Source organism: Bos indicus x Bos taurus, chromosome 16, assembly GCF_003369695.1.
Source record: "Bos indicus x Bos taurus breed Angus x Brahman F1 hybrid chromosome 16, Bos_hybrid_MaternalHap_v2.0, whole genome shotgun sequence".
In the NCBI taxonomy this organism is placed as follows: Eukaryota; Metazoa; Chordata; class Mammalia; order Artiodactyla; family Bovidae; genus Bos; species Bos indicus x Bos taurus.
Window position 1 is genome coordinate 72,163,349 of NC_040091.1, and position 21,153 is coordinate 72,184,501.

General features: G+C 45.5%; 1 protein-coding gene across 7 annotated transcripts in view; it reads right to left on the bottom strand.

Moving 5' to 3' along the window:
* Nucleotides 1-21,153, bottom strand: part of HHAT (hedgehog acyltransferase) — a 354,446-nt gene that overhangs the window by 250,634 nt on the left and 82,659 nt on the right. For all 7 annotated transcript variants that reach the window (XM_027565683.1, XM_027565682.1, XM_027565686.1 and 4 more), the window contains one exon: nt 14,026-14,197. In XM_027565683.1, the coding sequence (XP_027421484.1) occupies nt 14,026-14,197 (172 nt within the window). The remainder of the gene's footprint in view (nt 1-14,025; nt 14,198-21,153) is intronic.

Below are 21,153 nucleotides of genomic sequence, written 5' to 3' on the forward strand. Positions count from 1 at the left end.
CTCATTCCTTACCATCCATCCTCGTCACAAAGGCAGAGAAAGCACCGGTTCACAGTCTCACCTCTTTCACAGGAGGACACCTGTATCAGCCCTGGCTGGCAACCCTCAAGCGCTGGTGAGCAGAAAGAACAGAGGCCTGAAAATCAATAGACTTGGCTCCGACCTACGCTTGGCCACGAACCCCTGGTGACCCCGAAAAGGCCACTGAGTTTCTTGAATTAGTGTTAGGCAATCTGTAGGTCAAACTAGGCTCTAAAGTTTCAGAGGTCAAAATCTTCCAACTATTTCACCTCCAAAGAAATTCCTGGACCGCGGGGGTACGATGGCCCAATGTACCAGGCGCCCAGGGGGTCTTCGCAAACCATTCCATTTTACAGTAATTCTCACTGTGTAAAACTGCACTCTGCAGGACCAGCTTGGGTGCCTCTTCTATGGGCCTCTTGAGGAAGCCATTCTTGACAACCCTTCTCCTTTAAACATGCATTGGCCTGAGTGTGCGGAAGTACCACTTCCATCTGCTCTCTACTCAACTCTGAGTTCTCATACAGGGAAACTGATCATTCCAGTTTGTCCAGGGCTGGGGAGTTTTCCAAGAGGAGATTCTCAGTGCCAAACCCAGGACCGTCCCTGACAAACCAGGTCAGCTGGTCATTCTATCTCTCAGCATACTCTCTTTTCAGTTTGCCTACCCCGCCAGACACCCTCTGCACTCGGCATCAGAACAAAATATAACACTTTTTTGACTTGTACACACACTGCTGCTCAAACCAAAAGCATCTGCAGATCACCAACAACGGATTCCTTGAGTTGCCTCCAAGACACTTTTGTCCTTAGTTAAAAGTGCTTTCCTTCATCCTGTCCCATTAGGTGCTCTTAGTTTGGCAAGGTTTTTTTACAACCCATAAAACACACACACAGAGGAATTTTTGCAAGTATTCAACAAAAGCCATTATGAGTAAGAAAAATCTCATTTTAGCGTTGAACCATCACCCTCCATTAATTTCCCTGCATCATTAATGCCTTGAAGAAGACATCAACTAAAAAGCAAAACATATGGCTGACAACAGAAAAGTCAACAAAAGAATCCATTTGTTCGCTGCTGATCCTTTTAACAAATATGTACGGAGCACTTATTCCATGACAGGCAAACAGTGATGAAAGAGAGACCCAGTCACATGGAGGTCACGATCTATATCCGCTCTTCATTAACAGATATTAGCGAAAGGATTTAACAAACATATTTCCCAGACAGGTTCTATTCTGGTTACCTATAATAAAAGTTAAAACAGTATTTCACCCTTAAAAACACAGAAAAATATGAGTATTAGCAGGATATCCACCTGCTTGTCCCTTCCAAAACATTGCAAATTCACAGACAATAGACATTGTGTCTTTCTCGTGACCCTTCAGAGCAACTAACAAAATTTATGAAACTGACCTGAAATTTTCAAAAAGATTCAAAGACCAAAGGATAAGAATGTCTGAAGCCAGAAGCCAGAAAGGAAGCCGTCTTATTGCCTGTGATTAATTAACCGTACCCACCCACCCCTTAGAATCAGCTAGAATTCAGACGAACCAGAGTAACTGAGCGCTCACACCCAATCTCAAATGCTGAGAAACCTTAGAACCGGGAACAAAAGAAAACTAAGTACCTTCATTGAGTTTTCAGAAATTCTCTACATATTCAAGGCAACACAGGCAACGGCTGGTTTAACTTCAGACTTGTCTTTAAAAACCAGCACATACATCCATGCAGTGCACCACCCCGAGAGAAGCTGATAGTGGTTGCTTGTAATTATCAGCGGGTCCCAGGAGAGTTGGGGAGATGTGTTTAATTGCAAGGGTGTCCGGGTAGAGAGTCTCAGTATACGTGGATTAAAAGGTTGATGGTAGATGCCCAAGGCAGAATTCCAGCCTTCCCCCTGACTTCACCTTGTCTCTCTCACCCCCTATAGCTAACTGTTTAGCAATGCCAGTCAATTCTACCCCATGAATCTCCCAAATTTGCTTTTATATTCATTATCACAGACCGTGAAACTTTCCATCACCTCTTGTCTGCCTAGTCGTGCTGAACTTCCTTCTCTGTCCCTCAAATGCGCCCTTAGATCTTTCATCTTCAGACTTCTGAATGTGCTGGTCCCTCTGCCTAGAGCATCCCTCTCCCAATCCTTCTTCCCTCCTCTATTATCTGTTTAATTCCTAATCATCCTACAGGTTTCCTCATAGACATCACTTTCTCTGAGAAACCTTTCCAGACTCCCCTAGACTGAGCTATGTACTTCTCTTTGCTTCCACAGCACCTTGGACTCCCACTAGCACAGGAACTATCACCCTGAATTGTTTGGTTTTTTCCCTTAATTTTTTAAAACAACTCTTTAAACCATGCATTATGCCAGGACAGTGGCTGAACTTGCCTTGTTCACCCTGACATCCTTGTTATGTAACCAAAAAAGGTGAGAATCACTTAGCTCACTTGTGAATAATGACAGCACAGTTCCTTTGACACAAGGCTCCACCTCCTGGCCATACTCTCTGACCCAAGGTGTGTTGTGACCTGCTTTCAGTCCGTCTCCTCCGCTGGACCTATCCAGAACGCCAACAAATCGATAGCACCACCTTGAGAGGAGGCAGTGTTACATAAGTGAGCCGACACTGACTTCTGTGTACTGACTCTTAAACATCATTTCTTTCTTCACATTGGCTGAGGCCCATTAGTTCAAATCCCCACTAGCGCCAAACTCAAACTTTTATACATCCAGTTATTTTCAACATAGCGCAAACAAGCAGACACTTTTGCCACCTACAGTGTGCCTGCTTTGCACACCCTGTGAAACTGCGTCTGAGACCTACTAGCCGCAGACAGATACATCTCAGGGCGACAAAAGACTGCATGCCACGGCAGCCCTTCGGTGCTCTGACTCAAAGCCTCGGGGCCACGGTGTTAAGCCACATCACCTAGACGCCCCCTCCTCCCTGACTCCACTCTCCCCAGGCTCCCTTGCCCTCCTCCCTTTCCAAATGGGGACACTCCTCACAATACAGCCTCTGGACCTCCACAATACAGTCCCTCACACTGTGAGGGATTTCCCCTGAGCTCAACCTGCCAGAGCATCACCCAGATAAAGCTGCTACACTACTGCCACCTCCTGCCCAAGTCCTTTCCACCTCCTGCCCAAGTCCTTTCCACCTCCTGCCCAAGTCCTTTCCACCTCCTGCCCAAGTCCTTTCCACCTCCTGCCCAAGTCCTTTCCACCTCCTGCCCAAGTCCTTTCCACCTCCGTGCCCAAGGCTTTTCCACCTCCTGCCCAAGTCCTTTCCACCTCCTGCCCAAGTCCTTTCCACCTCCTGCCCAAGTCCTTTCCACCTCCTGCCCAAGTCCTTTCCACCTCCTGCCCAAGTCCTTTCCACCTCCTGCCCAAGTCCTTTCCACCTCCTGCCCAAGTCCTTTCCACCTCCTGCCCAAGTCCTTTCCACCTCCTGCCCAAGTCCTTTCCACCTCCTGCCCAAGTCCTTTCCACCTCCTGCCCAAGTCCTTTCCACCTCCTGCCCAAGTCTTTTTCCTTGATCAGCTATGGAACCCCTTGAGCCCCTTACAGGTAGAAATCTGAGGGATTCTGTGTATTTATAATTTCTATGTAGTCCCAGTTTGATAACTTCTAATAAGCTATTATTAGATAACTAATAAGTCTTGTAACTGTAGCTTTATTTTTTTTTTTTTTTTTGTAACTGTAGCTTTAAACTCATCATCTCGTTTAGTCAGTATTGTTTCTAAAACCCCATCTTCGCCTGCGGAGCTCCTTCCCAGCAATTCAGGACAGCCTCCTAGTTCTCATGACCCTGGTCACCCAACTCAAAACCTACTGGACTTTCTACCCCTGGCTTCTATTCTCCTGTCTTGGACAATAATTTGGGACTAGCTGTATTAGGCCAATCCATCTTTCAGCCTTGGATCTATACCTTTAGCCACGGACGCTGTAAGAAGGTCTTAAACTGAAGCTCTATGAAATTTCTAGTTTCCATCCCTAAGATTCTAATGTTCATAATTTTTGCAGCAGAACTGCCAGGAACATGGCTGGAGACAGACTCAAGGGTAAAGAGCACAAGAGTAAATGGTATTTATGTTCTTGTTCATAGGTCTGCAGACCAGGAAAGAGATTTGTTAGCATGATAAGATCTCGTGTCTTGATTTTTTTTTTTTTTTTGAGTTATTTGTAAGGACACTGAGTGAGCCTGAGATCCTGCTAAGAAATGCTGGAAGGAAATAATTCATCATCCACGCTTCTGAAGGCTGAGTACATTTTCTTAGTGAATTTTAACTACCCAAAAATATCCAGAAGTAAGGTCTCACTTCCCACAAATCAAACAGTGCAGCGGACTAGAAATGTTAACACACCTAACCTAATCGTTTTTCCCTTAGGGATATCAACCCAAGTTCAGACTTTAACCATGGAGGACTGTTGGCCACAGAGAATGACCGAGAACCTAAAAGGAATGCCACAGGAGGTGGGATAATCAGAGAGGCAAGCATAACCACAGAGGCTACAAGAGACAGTCTCAGATGCCTTGCTCTAGGGGTCTGCTGCTTGAGTGGTCCCAGCTACCTATCCTCCAGGCTGCATAAGAAATTTTTACAGAACAAGCGACTCTAATCTTTGCATCTTGCTCTGGCTTCAGAGGCATCAACATCTGACAAATATGTACACAGAAGTGTCTGCCGCTGGGGAAACGTTCTCAGGTGGTGTCTGTCAGAAAAATAAGCTCCCCACCCCAGCCCCCTCAAAACTTGACAATGAACATCTGGCCTCCATGTTTCAGTAGCCACTCAAAAGCCTTTTTCTTTCCTTTTTCTCAAAAGTCTGGGTCCTAAAAGAAAGTGAAGCCCCAAGCAAAGGGGGCTGCCAAAAAGAAATCGCCTCAGAAAATGAGAAGAGATCTTTTCCTAACAAAAGGAAATTTATTTTACTGCCGTTCTCTCCTGTCCCCAACAGGGAGCCTCGGGCAGATGCACAGTTCACATGGCACCACATTCAGGACAAAGCAGCAGTGTTCTCAGCTTCTCACAGGTTCACTCAAAACAGACTCACTGATCTAAATGGGAAGGAAATCCAAAAAAGAGGGGGTATGTGTATAGCTGATTCACTTCACTGTATAATACAAATTAACACAGTATTGTACAGTAACTGCACTGCAATAAAAATTTTAAAAACAGATACACTGGGACAAGCATACAAGTATGAGATATTCAAAGAGTACATACATACACACATTCATACAAATACAGCGTGAATGCACACACACGCACACACACACACTCATATACACTCTCTTCAACTTGTGAGGAAGCAAAGGACCATAAAATCATGGAGAAGTTACGTTCAGGAGTGGAGAATGGGCAAGAAAGCACATAGCTGGGAATGATGATTTGGAATAATGAGAATAAAAAGTCACAGAAAGACCGGCTCTCACAGTGTTATCTCACAGCTAACCTCACATGCCCGTTTTTAAATGTCTTGGTTTCTTGGCATGTGCGTAATAAGCAACTTTCTACTCCATCAGGCTTCTGGGAAAACTACTGCTTTTCCAATAAAAGGTAAAGCATGATTTGAAACTCACCTTTAACCCCTGTGTCTTCCAACTTTTTTCTTCTTATAATGCCTAAGACATTGCGAGACCACAAGCTACAGAGAGCTAGAAGGAGCCTGGGTCACTTGTAACTCCCTAAAGAAGCTACACTTCCCTAGTGGCTCAGATGGTACAGAATCTGCCTGCAATGCGGGAGACCCAGGTTCGATCCCTGGGTTGGGAAGATCCCCTGGAGAAGGGCACGGCAACCCACTGAGAAGCTGCACCAGCGCTGACCTGCCCATCCTCCCACCTCTTGTTATGTGAGAAAAACAATTGCCTACATGGTTGTGCTACTGCTGCAGTCAGGTTTCCATCATGTGCAGCCTAACTGGGGTTACGACAGTCAGTTAGAGAGAAATCTGATCCAACACTCCGGCCACTTCATGCGAAGAACTGACTCACTGGAACAGACCCTGATGCTGGGAAAGACTGAAGGCAGGAGAAGGGGACGACAGAGGATGAGATGATCGGATGGCATCACCAGTTCCAGGAGCTGGTGATGGACAGGGAAGCCTGGCATGCTGCAGTCCATGGGGTTGCAGAGAGTCAGACACGTCTGAGCGACTGAACTGAACTGAAGAAAGAAACTCTGTCCCTACCTCTAAGAGCCTCACTCTCAAAAAGAAAGGGCCAAGAGTCACCACTCATTCATTAACATGAAAGGCCAAGGAAACGAAGGAGAAAACAGGAACCTGGGAGGAGGAGCAATGCAGAGGAGAACTGCCCCCTTCAAACACATAAGTAACATCATCAGGGAATTAAGAAAAGGTGCCAGGATCCATGAAAACAGAAGGCGGGAAAGACCAACACTGGAAGAACGAAAAGAGCTCATGAAAATTAAAACTGCTAAAAACCAAAAATTAAAAAAAAAGAAAGAAAAACAAATAGATGGATTAAGAGGAGACAGTTGAGAAAATAGCCCATAGAACAGAGTTGGGGTAAAAAAAAAAAAAAGATGAAAACAATAAAAGAAAAAGTATTAGAAAATTAATGGTCCAGTAACTGAATGAGAGGCATCAAAGAAAGAGCTAAAAAATTAAAATTAAAATATGGAAGTAAGGAATGCCTTAGCAAAATAATTCAAGAATACTAGCCAGATCAAAGAAAATCACCTTCTTTTTTCAAAAGAACCTCTATCTAGTTCAAATGATGAAAATATAACAGTCCCAAACCAGGACATAACATTATGAAATTTTAGAGCATTCCAGACAAACAGAGGGCAACCCTGATGGCTCAGCAGGTAAAGAGTTCATGTGCAATGCAGCAGACACAAGAGACATGAGTTCAATCCCTGGGTGGGGAAGAACCTGGAGGAGTACATGGCAACCCGCTCCAGTACTCTTGCCTGGAGAATCCCATGGAGAGGGGAGCCTGGCAGGCTACAGTCCATGGGGTTGCAGAGAGTCGGACACAACTGGGTGACTAAGAACACCTGGACAAAGAGAAGACTTTAAAAGCTCCCAGAAAGGAGGCTCAAGAGTCAATTCATACAAAAGATCCAGAAAATGAATGACATCAGACTCAACTGCATCACCACAAGCCGGAAGATAATAGGGCAATGTACTCAAAAAGCTGGGGAGGGAAAATGATTTCCAACCATGAGGACCACACCTCATCACCGTTTAAAGAACATGAAGAGAGCAGAATAAAATCATCTCAGATATGTAAGAAATCCCAAACTGACCTCCCCTGCATCTTCTTTCAGAAAGGTTACTGGGGGATATACTTTGTCAAAACGGGGGGAGCAACTAAAAGAATAAGTGTATGCCAGGAAACAAGCCTCCGACACACACAAGAAGCAAAAGGAATCCCCAGGATAACGAAGAAAGGAATTTCCCTGGACAGCAGTTAAGCAGCAGGCCTGGAAATCAACAAACCCAGATGGAGACAGGACAGAAGGCTCCCGGGAAGGCTTAAAGATGTCCAGCATCTATCCTGCTGTGTTCAGGGAATTCCCCATCTTTGTCTTTGTCATGGGTGCAGTCTTCCTTCTACTAGAAAAGTAGACTCTGCTGGACACTAGCCTCCCCAGACTCCCCTCCACTCCACTTAGGCTCTGCCCTTTAGACAGGGACACTCTGGTGGCACTGCCACTAACAATGGCACCCCAAGGCCAGTGCCGATGTGGACAGTTCGGGGTACAGAGAACGGTGCCAGCAGCAGCTGTCCTGAGGGCAGTGGCCCCCTCGCAGAGGAGCTCAGTGGCATAATCTGGGCTTGGATTCCTGGCTGCCTGCCCCGAATTCAGGTGTCCAGCCCTCCCTGTGATTCTGTGAACTACCTACCTACCCAATTTCCTTTGAAGGCATTTGATTTTCTGCATCAATCATCCAAAGTTGTTTGTTTACTACTTCCAAGGAAGAAACTGACTGATTAACAAGCAGATATTAGAGGGGAAAGCTAGGAAATCTTGATTATCTGGATTCCTGGAGCCTTAAGGCAGTAAAAATCCAGCTAGTAATAATCAGCGAGACTCTGGAAGTTCCACGCACCGTGTTGAAACTGCTAATCAAATCATAATTGTGTGTAATCACCTAGAACGAAGCAGCTATTGAAAGCAAGGCTCTGAGCGACCAAGGGGACACTTCCACAGAAAACTGCTGTGATGGAAACCATGCTATCCTAATCAAATCTTCCTCCAGGAAGGAATGGCTTATTATCCCAGTCGACGGAAATGTGACCAGAAAAACTCTCAGCTGTTAGCTGCTTTGGGGACCGCCTCCTCGAGAAAGCTGCCTCATCCAAGGTCACACCCCTTTCTGACACAGCCCACATCCAGTGACTAAAGGACACGTGGGCCTAAAGGCCTGTCTCCTTCATTTCACTTAGGATAACTCTTAAGGATACACTGGGGTCTCAAAGAGTTGGACATGACTGAGCGACTGAACTGAACTGAATATTACAAGAAAACTACGTGTCGATATCTCTCATGAACATACACACAAAAATTCAACAAAATATTAGCAAATCAATCCATCAATATATAAAAACAATTAAACACCATGAAATATGAGATTTATCCAAGTATGCAAGACTGATTCAACATCTGAAAATCAGTTCATGCAATCCATCACATCAACAAGCTAGAGAAGAAAAAATGGCTAATATCAATATATGCAAGAAAGAAGCATTTGACAAAATCCAACACCCATTCATGACAAAAAAAAAAAAAAACTCTCAGCAAACTAGGAATAGAAAGGAACTTCCTCAACTTAGTAAAAAAGCATCTACAAAAAACCTACAGGTAACATAATACTTAACGGCAAGAAAATAGAAGCTTTCTAGTTTGAGACTAAATTAAAAACATCATACTTGATGGTGAAAGGAAGAAGCCAAGGCTGCCCCTTCTCACCGTTCCTTTTCCATATAATACTGGAAGTCCTATATATTTTTGGAAGGAAGAAATTACTCTTGCTTAAAGATGACATGAGTGTCAATGTAGAAAATCCCAAAGAAACAATTACAACAACAACAAAATCTCCTGGAATAAAAATTGTAGAAAGGTTACAGAAGACAAAGTTAATATATTAAAGTCAATCACTTTCCTATTTACTGACAATAAACAAATAGAATTTGAAACTAAAAACATAGTACTATTTACATTAATACCAAAAAATATTTAGGTATAAATATGAGAAAATATATGCAAGTTATATATGAGGAAAACTATAAAATTCTGAAGAAAAACTGAAGTCTGAAGAAAAAGAAATTGAAGAAAAACTAAATAAATAGACAGCCAGTTTGTGGAAAGAAAAGCTCACGATATCAAGATATTAATTCCTCCATACTCCATCTAGAGATTCAATGCAATCCAAATAAAAATCCTAGCAAGTTATTTTCTGGATATCAACAAACTGATTCTAAAGTTTATATGCAGAGGCAAAAGACCCAGAATAATCTACCTGCACTGGAAGGAAAGACGAGAGGTGAAGGCCTGCCCCTATCTGCCTCACTTTCAAGACTTACTTTGCTTTCAAAACTTCCTTTAAAGCTACATTCATCAAGACAGTGTGATACTGGTGAAAGAATAAACAAAAAGATCAATGGAACCAAACAGAGAGCCCAGAAATAGACTCATCAATATAAACACAGTCGATCGATCTTTGACAAAGGAGCAAAGACAATACAACGGGGCAAAGACAGTGTTTTTAACAAATGATGCTGGAAGAAATTCACGTCTAATTTCTTACACCTTCACAAAAGTTAACTTGAAATAGCCCATAGACCTAAACATAAAGCACACAACTCTAAAACCCTTAGACGATAACACAGGAGGAAGCCTAGGTGACCGCAGACATGGCGGCGGCTTTTTAAGACGTAACACCAAACTCTTAGATGATAACACAGGAGGAAGCCTAGGTGACCTCAGACAAGGTGGTGGCTTTTTAAGATATAACGCCAAATGCAAGATTGATGAAGGATAACTGATAAGCTAGACTTTATAAAAATTAACACTTTTGCTCTGTTAAAGACACTGTCAAGAAAATGAGAAGATAAGCCACAGACTGGGAGAAAATATTTGAAAAGAGACATCTGGTAAAGGATTGGCCTCTAAAATATACAAAGAACCATTAAAACTCAACAGTTAAAAAAGGAACAATCCAATTTAAAAATGGGCAAAGACCTGAACAGACAGCCCACCAAAGAAGATACACAGAGAGCAAATAAGCATACAAGAAGATGTTCTACATTATGTTACTAGAGAATTGCAAATTAAAGCAACAATGAGATACTGCTACACAGCTATTAGAATGGCCACAGTCCAAAATACTGACAACACCAAATACTGACAAATATGTGAAACCGGCTCTCGTGCATTGTTGGTAAGAACACAAAATGATACAACCACTTTGTAAAACTAAAAAAAAAAAAAAAAGCTAGTTTGGGGAAAAAACCGCCAGTTTGTCAGTTTCTTACAAAAATAAACATATTCTTACCATAAAACCAAGCCATTGCAGTTATTTATTGGTATTTACTCAAAGGACTTGAAAACGTACAGGCACATAAAAACCTGCATGTGGATGCTTGTAGCAAATTTATTCATAACCGCGACGCTTAGAATCAACTGAGACATACTTCAGTAGACAAACAGATAAACGCTGTTACATCCAGATAATGCAATATTATTCAGCACTAACATTAAATGAGCTATCAAACCATAAAAAGCCATGGAGGAGCCCTGAGTTGCATATTACTACGTGAGAGATGTCAACCTGAAAAGCTACATACTATGATTCCAACCACACAACATTCTGGAAAAGATAAAAGTATGGAGACATTAACAAGACCAGTGGTTGCCAGGATTAAAGGGGAGGGAGCGATGAACAGAGCGCTGGGGACTGTCAGGGCTGTGAAACTCCTCTGCGTGTATCACAGCGGAGGACACGTCGTCACACATCTGGCACAGCCCGCGGACTGTATGACACTGAGTCAGTTCTAATACACAGAGGGGCTCTGGGTGATGGCATGTCGCGGTACGCTCATCTCCGGTAACGTGTACTCTGGTGGGAACACTGGTACTGCGGGAGGCTCTGCACGTGCGGGTCAGGGGACAGATGGGAAATCCCTGAACTGAGCTATCAGTTTTGCTCTAACCCTAAACTGGCTCTAAGAATAAATTTTTTTTATTTAAAAAAAAAAAGAAAGGGAATGATAAACCCCAAGATCAGGTTACTTTGTGGAGGGGGGTGAAAAGTGATGGCATTGTGGGTACAAACTAATGACTTCTAGGATTCTGGTTAGTTCTTCAGTTGAGTGATAGGTGCCCAAATGGATCACTGATGACTTTTCTTAGTCACTGGAGTTACCACCCTTAGCGTTGACCTTAAGATACCAGCTGTCTGAGACAACAGCTCTTCCTTACTGTTTAAGCACCATTTCGAGTTTTGCTATCCAGTTTTCATAGTTAAAATCATCCAAATGGATAATCTCCTAATTTGGATGCAGTACAATCAGGATCTGATTTAGCACAGCCATCATTTAATCCTATTTTGTTTGCCTAAGTATATCATTAAAGCCTTAGATTATTAGTTACTTTCAACTATGAAAAAAAAGGATTTTCTTTGGGAAGAAGAGACTCTCATTAAAACAACTCAGCATTCTCCCAATCCTGAAAGGCATCTTCCTTGAAAACATTCTGATTAAGCCTATGTGATAACAAGGGCAATCAAGACTTCTCTTTAAAAAAAAAAAAATCTATAAATCACCAAATAGATAAGGAGTCAGGCCATTACTCTTGCCCCCGGCAGAGAGCAGCTTAATCTGACCGGAAGATCACCCATTTCCCATCGGAGCCCCAGGCTGGAGGTCAGACCACACAGCTGAATTCAGCCACCACGGAAGCTCTTGAAAGGAACACAAACAAAGAAACGGGAGATTTTGTTCAGAAAGGAGCATGTTCTCTGCTGTTTTTGCCAGAGGAATAAAGAACAGTGGCATATACAGAGAAGTCTTATACTAGAGACTTAATAGGGTGTCCTGCTGAGGAAATAAGACCTCCACCCCACCTATGAGCAGATATAAAGAAATGGGTGCTGTGCTTAGCTGCTCGGTCATGTCCAACTCTTTGCAACCCCATGGACTGTAGCCTGCCAGGCTCCTCTGTCCTTGGGGGTTCTCCAGGCAAGAATACTGGAATGGGTTGCCATGCCCTCCTCCAAAAGAAATGGGTAGATAAGAAATAAGGGCCAACAGAGGGGCCTACATGAGCATGTATCATTAATTCTACCTACCAGACATGGTTTCACTTAACCTTCCAGACAATCCTGCAAAGGTGAGTCTGCTCACTGAACAGGTGAAGATGCAGAGAGTTGCGGCAAACTGTCAAAGGCTGCCCACTAGCGGCTGATGGAGCCAAGGTTCAAACCTACAGCTGACTGTGAACGGATAAAGAAGATGTGGTGTATATAGTTTATACAAATACATACATACACACACACATGCATACATACACACACTCACACACATACACACACTCACTCACACTCACACACACACACAGTTGGAATATTACTCAGCCATAAAAAAGAATGAAATGTTGCCATCTGCAGCAACATGGATGGACTTAAAGATTATCATACTAAGTGAAGTCAGCCTGAGAAAGACAAATATGATATCACCTATGTGAAGTTAAAGTCACTCAGTCATGTCCGACTCTTTGTAACCCCATGGACTATACAGTGCCTGGAATTCTCCAGGCCAGAGTACTGGAGTGGGTAGCCTTTTCCTTCTCCAGGGGATCTTCCCAACCCAGGGACTGAACCCAGGTCTCCCGCATTGCAGGCAGATTCTTTACCAGCTAAGCCACCAGGGAAGCCCAAGAATACTGGAGTGGGTAGCCTATCCCTTCTCCAGGGGATCTTCCTGACCCAGGAACTGAACTGGGGTCTCCTGCATTGCAGGCGGATTCCTTTTCAACTGACCTATCAGGGAAGCCCGATATCACCTATATGTGGAGTCTAAAAAATGATGCCAATGAACTTTTGACAAAATAGGGATACATTCACAGACAAAGAAAACAAACTTACAGTTACCAAGGGGAAAATTGGGGGGAAGAATAAATTAGCGGTTTAGGATTAACAGACACACACTACTACACATAAAGTAGATGACCAACAAGAATCTACTGGGAACTATACCCAATATTTGTAATAACCTATAAGTGAAACACATATGGGCTTCCCTGGTGGCTAAAGAATCTGCCTGCAATGCGGGAGACCTGGGTTTGATTCCTGGGTCAGGAAGATCCCCTGGAGGAGAGCATGGCAACCTCCTCCAGTATTCTTGCCTGGGGAATCCCCATGGACAGAGGAGCCTGGAGGGCTGCAGTCCATGGGGTCACAAACAGTCGGACATGACTGAGCAACTAAGCACAGAGCGCACGTGCTCACGTGCACACACACACACACACACACACACACACACACGTATATGTACAACCAAATCACTTTGCTATACACCTGAAACTAATACAACGTAAATCAACTACACTTCAATGTGAAAATAAAGCCTGTATCTGTCTGACTCTAAAGCTTTACACTCTGCTTTACATCGTGCACGAAAACAAGGATGACTATAGAACTCGGTCTTACAGCACCAGCTCTTAGCAGGGACTCCTGTCAAGTGCAGTGCTGGCCACACCAGGAAGATGCAGACCCAGCTGAGCTTAGCAGGAATTCCATCAGGAAGAGGGGCTGCTACCATCCTCGGCTCCCAGCCCACAAACCTGGCCCTCACCTCTGTCAGCCACTTCACGCATGCGTCATCTTGGCCACAAGAGGAATGTGGTTAAAAAATACAGGGTTTGCTGAAGGCAACCACACCCCTGTCTGCTCTCTGACCAGCTTCCCCGTGAAGCTCGCTCCTGACGCTTGTTCTACCGCCGGCGATCTCTCCAGTTACCTAAGGTCCAGCTCGAGACGGCCCTCAGGAGGGAGGCACTGCTGTAGATGGCGTGCATGTACATGAGATGAACCATCAGCTCTGCCAGCCACCAGTAGAAGAGGAGACGGCCCAGCCCCAAGGCAAGGATGGAGAGGCTGGTCTTCGGCGAGCTCTGCTCCTGCTGCTGCATCTAAAGGGGAAACGAAAGAAGTCATTGGATGGCGCCACCGTTTTTAAAACCTTTCAGAGTCCCCCAGACAACTTTTTTTTATAAGTTCTCATTATCGCTGTTATCTCCGAATGGAGGGTTGGTTTAGTTTGCCTTGGAAACACTCTGTGCTCTTGGATGAAAAGAATTATGTCCGATAAATCTCATATGATATCACATATACGTGGAATCTTAAGAAATGATACAAATGAACTTATTTAGAACACAGAAACAGACTCCCAGACATAGAAACCAAGCTCATGGTTACCAAAGGGGAAAGGGGGGCGGGGGGTGGTGGATAAATTAACAGTTTGGGACTAACAGACACACACTACTATATATAAAATAGATAATAGACAAGGACCTACTGTATAGCACAGAGAACTATATTCAGTATGTTGTAATAACCTATAAAGGAAAAGAATCTTAAAAAGAGTAAACAAATAGACAGCTAGTGGTAAAGAACCCACCTGCCAGTACAGGAGACATAGAGACGTGGGTTTGATCCCTGGAAGGGGGGAAGGCCCCCTGCAGGAGGGAATGGCAACCCACTCCAGTGTTCTTGCCTGGAGAATCCCATGGACAGAGGAGCCTGGCAGGCTACAGTCCACGGGGTCGCAAAGAGTCAGACACGACTGAAGTGACTGAGCACATGTAACTGAATCATTTGCTGTATACCTGAAACTACTGCAAACACTGTAAATCAAATTATGTTTCAATTAAAGTCTTTTAAAAGTCACATCCGAGTTAGAATACTCTATCCCAGAGTAAGAATATAGCTTGTGGGGCCCGCAAGCTAGCCCAACGCCAAGGCCCAAGAAGGGATTCTGCACCCTCCACCCCAGCCTTTTGCAGCAGCCTTGCAAAAATCCAGGGCAGAGGGCAATTCCTGATGTATCCTAGACCAACACACAAAAACAACAGAGAGACTTCCTTGGTAGTTGAGTGGCTAAGACTCTGCACTCCCAGTGCCGGGGGCCCTAGTGTGATCCACAATCAGGGAATTTAGATCCTGTATGCTGCAATGAAGACCCGGTGCAATCAAAAAACAAGCCAAAGCAAACAAACAAAAAACCAAGGGAGCGTACATAAGTTTTCTGGATGTTACACTGACATGATTTTATTAGGCTGAAGGCTGCCTTGAAATGCAGAGGGGACGTGGATGCCTTAATTGCGAACTTGCAGCTGCACACATTGGCGGGCAGAGGATATGGACTCAATTCAGCCTTTGACAAGTACAGCTCCAGACACTGCAGAAACAAGGGAGGTGCCCCTGGGGAAAGTGACCTGGGCGTGCTTCTCTGACTTCTCCTCTCCTCTAACCATCAGGGTGCGCTGGGTCCCACTGCAGCCAGGAGGGGCTGCAGGGACAGCCCTGAGAGGTGACAGGTGACCTACACTCCCAGGAATTCATTTTTATTCCATTCTTGAGCATATACATGATACATCAGGAATTGCCCTCTGCCCTGGATTTTTGCAGGGCTGCTGCTGGGGTGGAGGGTGCAGGATCCCTTCTTGGGCCTCGGCGTTGGGCTAGCTTACGGTCTCAAACTGTCCTCTTCCAGCAAGAAGCCAGACCAAGAAATTCGGGCTGGCACAGTGAAACTGCAATCACCTGCGTGGATGGCTTTTCCCCTTTTGTCATCCACGGGGTTAGCTACACCCAGGAGAGCTGCTGGTTTAACTTTTTTAATGTAAGACGATCAAACTACAGGAATTTCCTTTTTCCTTTCATTTTCTTAGCTCACCTGAGAAAGATAACGTGTTAGGAAACAAAGTATTAATAACGGCTTTGAAAGACCCATGCCACCAGGTTTGCCAAGGGAAGTGCTGGCTGGCGAGGTTATCCAGGGAGCTAAGCCTCAGCTTGCAGCCTGGCACGGATCACAGTTCACTGTAATTACAGCCACATCCAATGCAATACCCCGCCGCTTTCCTTCTCCAGGAATAACTGAGGGTGGTTTTCATCTGAATCCTTACCTCAAGCGTGCCTGCTCTGCGAGACCCTACAAAGTCCACAGCAGAGCATCAGTGAGCCAGTGAATGGCAAAATCCTCAGTTAAGAGACCCCCGAGCTGCCTGATCCCTCGTGTCTGCATTACTTGAGCAGAAAAAGGCAATCACGAAAGGTCCAACAGGAGGGGCTTGGGGCTTGGTTACGTGCACAAGCGCACCTCAATCGTACATAGTCACAAAACACTACTGTTTGATACCTATGTGCATAAATCATGAAAGGCTGGAGAGAGAGAGAGAGAGACACCAAAATGGCAGCAGTGATGGTAATCTTTGGATGGTAAGGGTCTTCAGTTATTTTAAACTGTTACTATTTCTGTAACTGGGGGGAGTAATGCAAGTTTATAATAACGTAAAGGCATTGGTCCTCTCCACTAGAGAGACAAGCGCTCTGCTTCCGCACCCTTCTTGTCAAAAATGCTTTGGGGAGCACGGCATCCTCAACAAGCAGGCCTGCCTCTCTCTCTCTTCTGCGCCAGCCCCATCTTTATTTCTCCTTACCGTCCCACTTTGGGGCTTCCCTGGCGGCTCAGTGGTAAAGAACCCGCTTGCCATTCAGGAGACTCAGGTTCAATCCCTAGGTTGGGAAGATCCCCTGCAGAAGGAAATAACAACCTACTCCAGTATTCTTGCCTGGAAAAACCCACGGAAAGAGGAGCCTGGTGGGCTACTGTCCATGGGATCGCAAAGAGTCAGATACAACTTAGTGAAAAACAACTACCTTCCCACCTCACTCAGAGATTTTCTTAGCTATATGCTAAGTTCCCCTTTGTTCATAATCAATCCTTTTCTAGCTCAAAATTCAAAAAGACACATACACCCCAATATTCATTGCAGCACTATCTACAATAGCCAGGACATGGAAGCAATCTAGATATCCATCAACAGATGGATGGATAAAAAAAGATATGGTACATATATTACACAATGGAATATTATTTGGCCATTAAAAAGAACAAATTTGGGTCCTTTGAAGAGACACAGATGGACCTAGAGACTATCATACAGAGTGGAGTAAGAAAGAGGAAAACAAATACCGTCTAACAAAGCAAATTCATTTGGACTTAATGAGCGTCAGCAAATGAAGAAATAATGACGAACAGAGTGTCCATCAGTCTGTGGCAGCTAGAACAGTTCACACCAAGGCAATCAGCTGAGCCAAGACCCAAGAGGCCCCTAACTCCACTCTAGGCCAGTGCGCAGGGCCTTTCTTGGTGCCAGACTTTCGGAGGAAAGCAGCTTCCCTGATTGAACGTGATAACAACTCACAAGCAGAACTGACCGAAGACCATCTTTGCACAACTGTCTCCGGCTTCTAAATAAGCAACGGTGCACATGCCCTGCAGGCCCATGAGCAGACAGCTAACCCCCCAGCTCAGGTCCCCCTGAGGACCAGAGCTGCACCTGTGGTCTCGGGGCACCACTGGCTGTGCAGCCCTGTTCCCGGGAGCAGAGAAGAGACAGGAGAGCCTCTGCCGGATCAGGACAAAGGACCCCGCCAGGCGATCGGGAAAGTCTGGCCAATCGCCTGCAGCTCAGGCGACCACGCGCCACGGACAGCCCAGAGGCCCTCCTTTCCTTCCCCAAACAAGGCACCATCTAGAGGGACCCGAAGATCTGTAATTAGGAAGAAACACAAGGTGCGTTGTGTGCCTTGTGTGCCAGCTAATGACTTACCTACGTTCCCCAGGGCCCAGCTTCCTCCCCAGGCTGAAAAAGGCATAATTGTGCGGCACCCCAGGACCAGAAGGGCTGGGCTTTTCTCTGCAGTGCTGCCGTTTTGATGCTGGGTGCCTCACCAGTCAGAGTATGAGAAATGTCTGTTCCTTAATTGCACCAGCAAACGCAGAAGGAAAACAACCCAGTTTTTCACTCTATTTGTTTTTACTTTAAAAAGAATGGATATCAGCTTTTCTTTAGAGTCGTGTCATTATCACAATCCCTGTATACCTTCCATCGAGTTGTCTCCCTTTTATTTAAAAAACTGCATCTGTCCCTTGTCGATCCGGCAGGAAGAAAAGACGCACCACACACAGCTGCCTAACGAGCAGGGCTGCTCATTATTCAACCTCGGCATGCAAAGCATTTCACCAGAGATGTTTTAAACCGAGGTCAGTGCCAACCTTAAGACCACTGGAAACTGCCGCCAATGGGAATTTTTAGTCAAGACTCCACGAAAAAACACACATTAACTCATCTGCAAAGTGCATTGTAAAACACATTATCTTTTAAAACCTCATTTCATGCAAATTGCATAAAAAGGAATATCAAAGCCTTTCAGAGATATTCTAATGATTCAAGGTGACAGTTCTCAAAGCTGAAAGGTTCTTTCACACGTGAATAATACCCACATTGGAGAGCACCAGAGAAGCCTTCCCCAGACACAGCTGTTCAACCGAGTCACCTCCGCTCCAGCCTCCGCACTTGGCTCCAGGGCACTGCGGCCCAAGTCTTGTTGCTTTATAACGAGGGCATTTCTCTCCAGCCCACAGTCTCAGGCCATACCCCTTCCCCAATAAATGATTCCCTAGTCAGACCCTCACTGCATCCAGACCAAGGCAGGTGGTACCCACTGGTGTCTGCCAGAACAGCAAATGGAGCCTGAAGTCAGGGTAGCGGCCGCAGGACTGGGACCTGGCCTGGCCAGCCTGAGTGTCCAGACCCACACGTCCACCACGTCACACTGCATCCTCACTCTAATTCCTGTGAGGGTCACCGAGCTGGCAACAAGGCTCCAGTCTTCATCCCCCTACCCCAACATGCACTCTATTAGCCTCTCTTTGCCTCCGTGTTACTGTCTGTGAAGTGGGAATAACAATGTCTTACTCCTTGGGCTGTTGCTAGGATAAAACATGTTAGAACATGGAAAGCCTGGTTGGGGTGAGTACTCAGTGAGTATTCCTCATGGTCAGCATCACCGCAGGTGCCTTCTGGAGCCTACCCCAAACCCTGAGTGGTCTGACTGGGACAGTGACTGCCAGCGCTGGTCGCTCAGGGACTGAGCCCACCCCTGCAGCCACGGCCTGCATCTATCCTCCGCTGACCTCCTCTGAGGCCTGGGATGGCCCCTGCCCAGAATCGTGCCCAGAATGGCCCCCACTGCCGCCCTCACCTACCAGCCCGGACCCCAGGGCCTCGGGTCTGACATAAACAGATGTTAGTTCTCACCCGTGGGAGCCTCCCCAGGTGAGACCTGAAACCGGCCCCTGGTTCCCAGAGGACAGTCCAGTTCAGTTCAGTCACTCGGTCGTGAACGACTCCCTGCAACCCCATGAACCGCAGCACGCCAGGCCTCCCTGTCCATCACCAACTCCCGGAGTTCACTCAAACTCACGTCCATCGAGTTGATGATGCCATCCAGCCATCTCATCCTCTGTTGTCCCCTTCTCCTCCTGCCCTCAATCTTTCCCAGCATCAGGGTCTTTTCCAGTAAGTCAGCTCTTCGCATCAGGTGGCCAAAGTATTGCAGTTTCAGCTTCAACTTCAGTCCTTCCAATGAGCACCCAGGACTGATCTCCTTCAGAATGGACTGGTTGGATCTCCTTGCAGTCCAAGGGACTCTCAAGAGTCTTCTCCAACACCACAGGTCAAAAGCTTCAATTCTTCGGTGCTTAGCTTTCTTTACAGTCCAACTCTCACATCCATACATGACCATTGGAAAAATCAAAGCCTTGACTAGACGGACCTTTGTCAGCAAAGTAACATCTCTGCTTTTTAATATGCTATCTAGGTTGGTCATAACTTTCCGTCCAAGGAGTAAGCGTCTTTTAATTTCATGGCTGCAATCACCATCTGCAGTGATTTGGGAGCCCAGAAAAATACAGTCAGCCACTGTTTCCACTGTTTCCCCACCTCATTTCCCATAAAGTGATGGGACCGGATGCCATGATCTTCGTTTTCTGAATGTTGAGCTTTAAGCCAACTTTTTCACTCTCCTCTTTCACTTTCATCAAGAGGCTCTTTAGTTCCCCTTCACTTTCTGCCATAAGGGTGGTGTCATCTGCATATCTGAGGTTATTGATCTTTCTCCCGGCAATCTTGATTTCAGCTTGTGCTTCCTCCAGCCCAGCATTTATAAGGATAGACCGAAGAAACAAGTGGGCTGCTTGGACCGGCAGGGCAGGATTAATAACCCAGGGAGCTGACAGACAGGCCTCGTAGTGGGTGTCACAACACCAGCAGATCTCTGCATCCACCAGCAGAATTTTAAAGTTGAAACAGAGGCCTGTTCTGGGTTTAGTCACGTAGGGAGTTCAGCTGGTCTGAACGACACCTTCCTCTCTCAAGGTCAAACCTATGCCCCAGAAATGGCTCCCAGCCTGAGAATGGTGGGCAGAAAGTACATTCCAAGGGCAGGGGAGGGGTGAGGAGCCTCTGACTGCCCAGGTCCAGACTGAGGGTCAACCAGTCATCCCAGCCTTTCAGTGACCTCCTCCAACAACATACTCCAGAAATGACGCTCAGTTTTGGATAACAGTAATGACAATAACAGGGTGTACAACACGTCAAGCCACATTATCTAGACGAAATCATTTAGTCCTTACAACAATCCTATCTAGGGGGTATTATTATTTTTTCCATCATACTGATAAAAGGAAATGCAGTCACAAATAAGGTGAGTAACTCACCAAATGCTCTCAAGCCAAAGCACAGCAGGGATTCAAACCCTGTAACTAAAGGGCTGGGCTCAGGAGTTTTGCTCTTAACCATCAACCACGTTCCCTATTTAAGCACTGTCTTCCCCTCAGGGCTTCCCTCATAGCTCAGTTGGTAAAGAATCCGCCTGCAACACAGGAGATCCTGGTTCGATTCCTGGGTTGGGACAATCCTCTGGAGAAGGGATAGGCTACCCACTCCAGTAATCTTGGGCTTCCCTGGTAGCTCAGCTAGTGAAGAATCCACCTGTACTGTAGGAGACCTGGGCT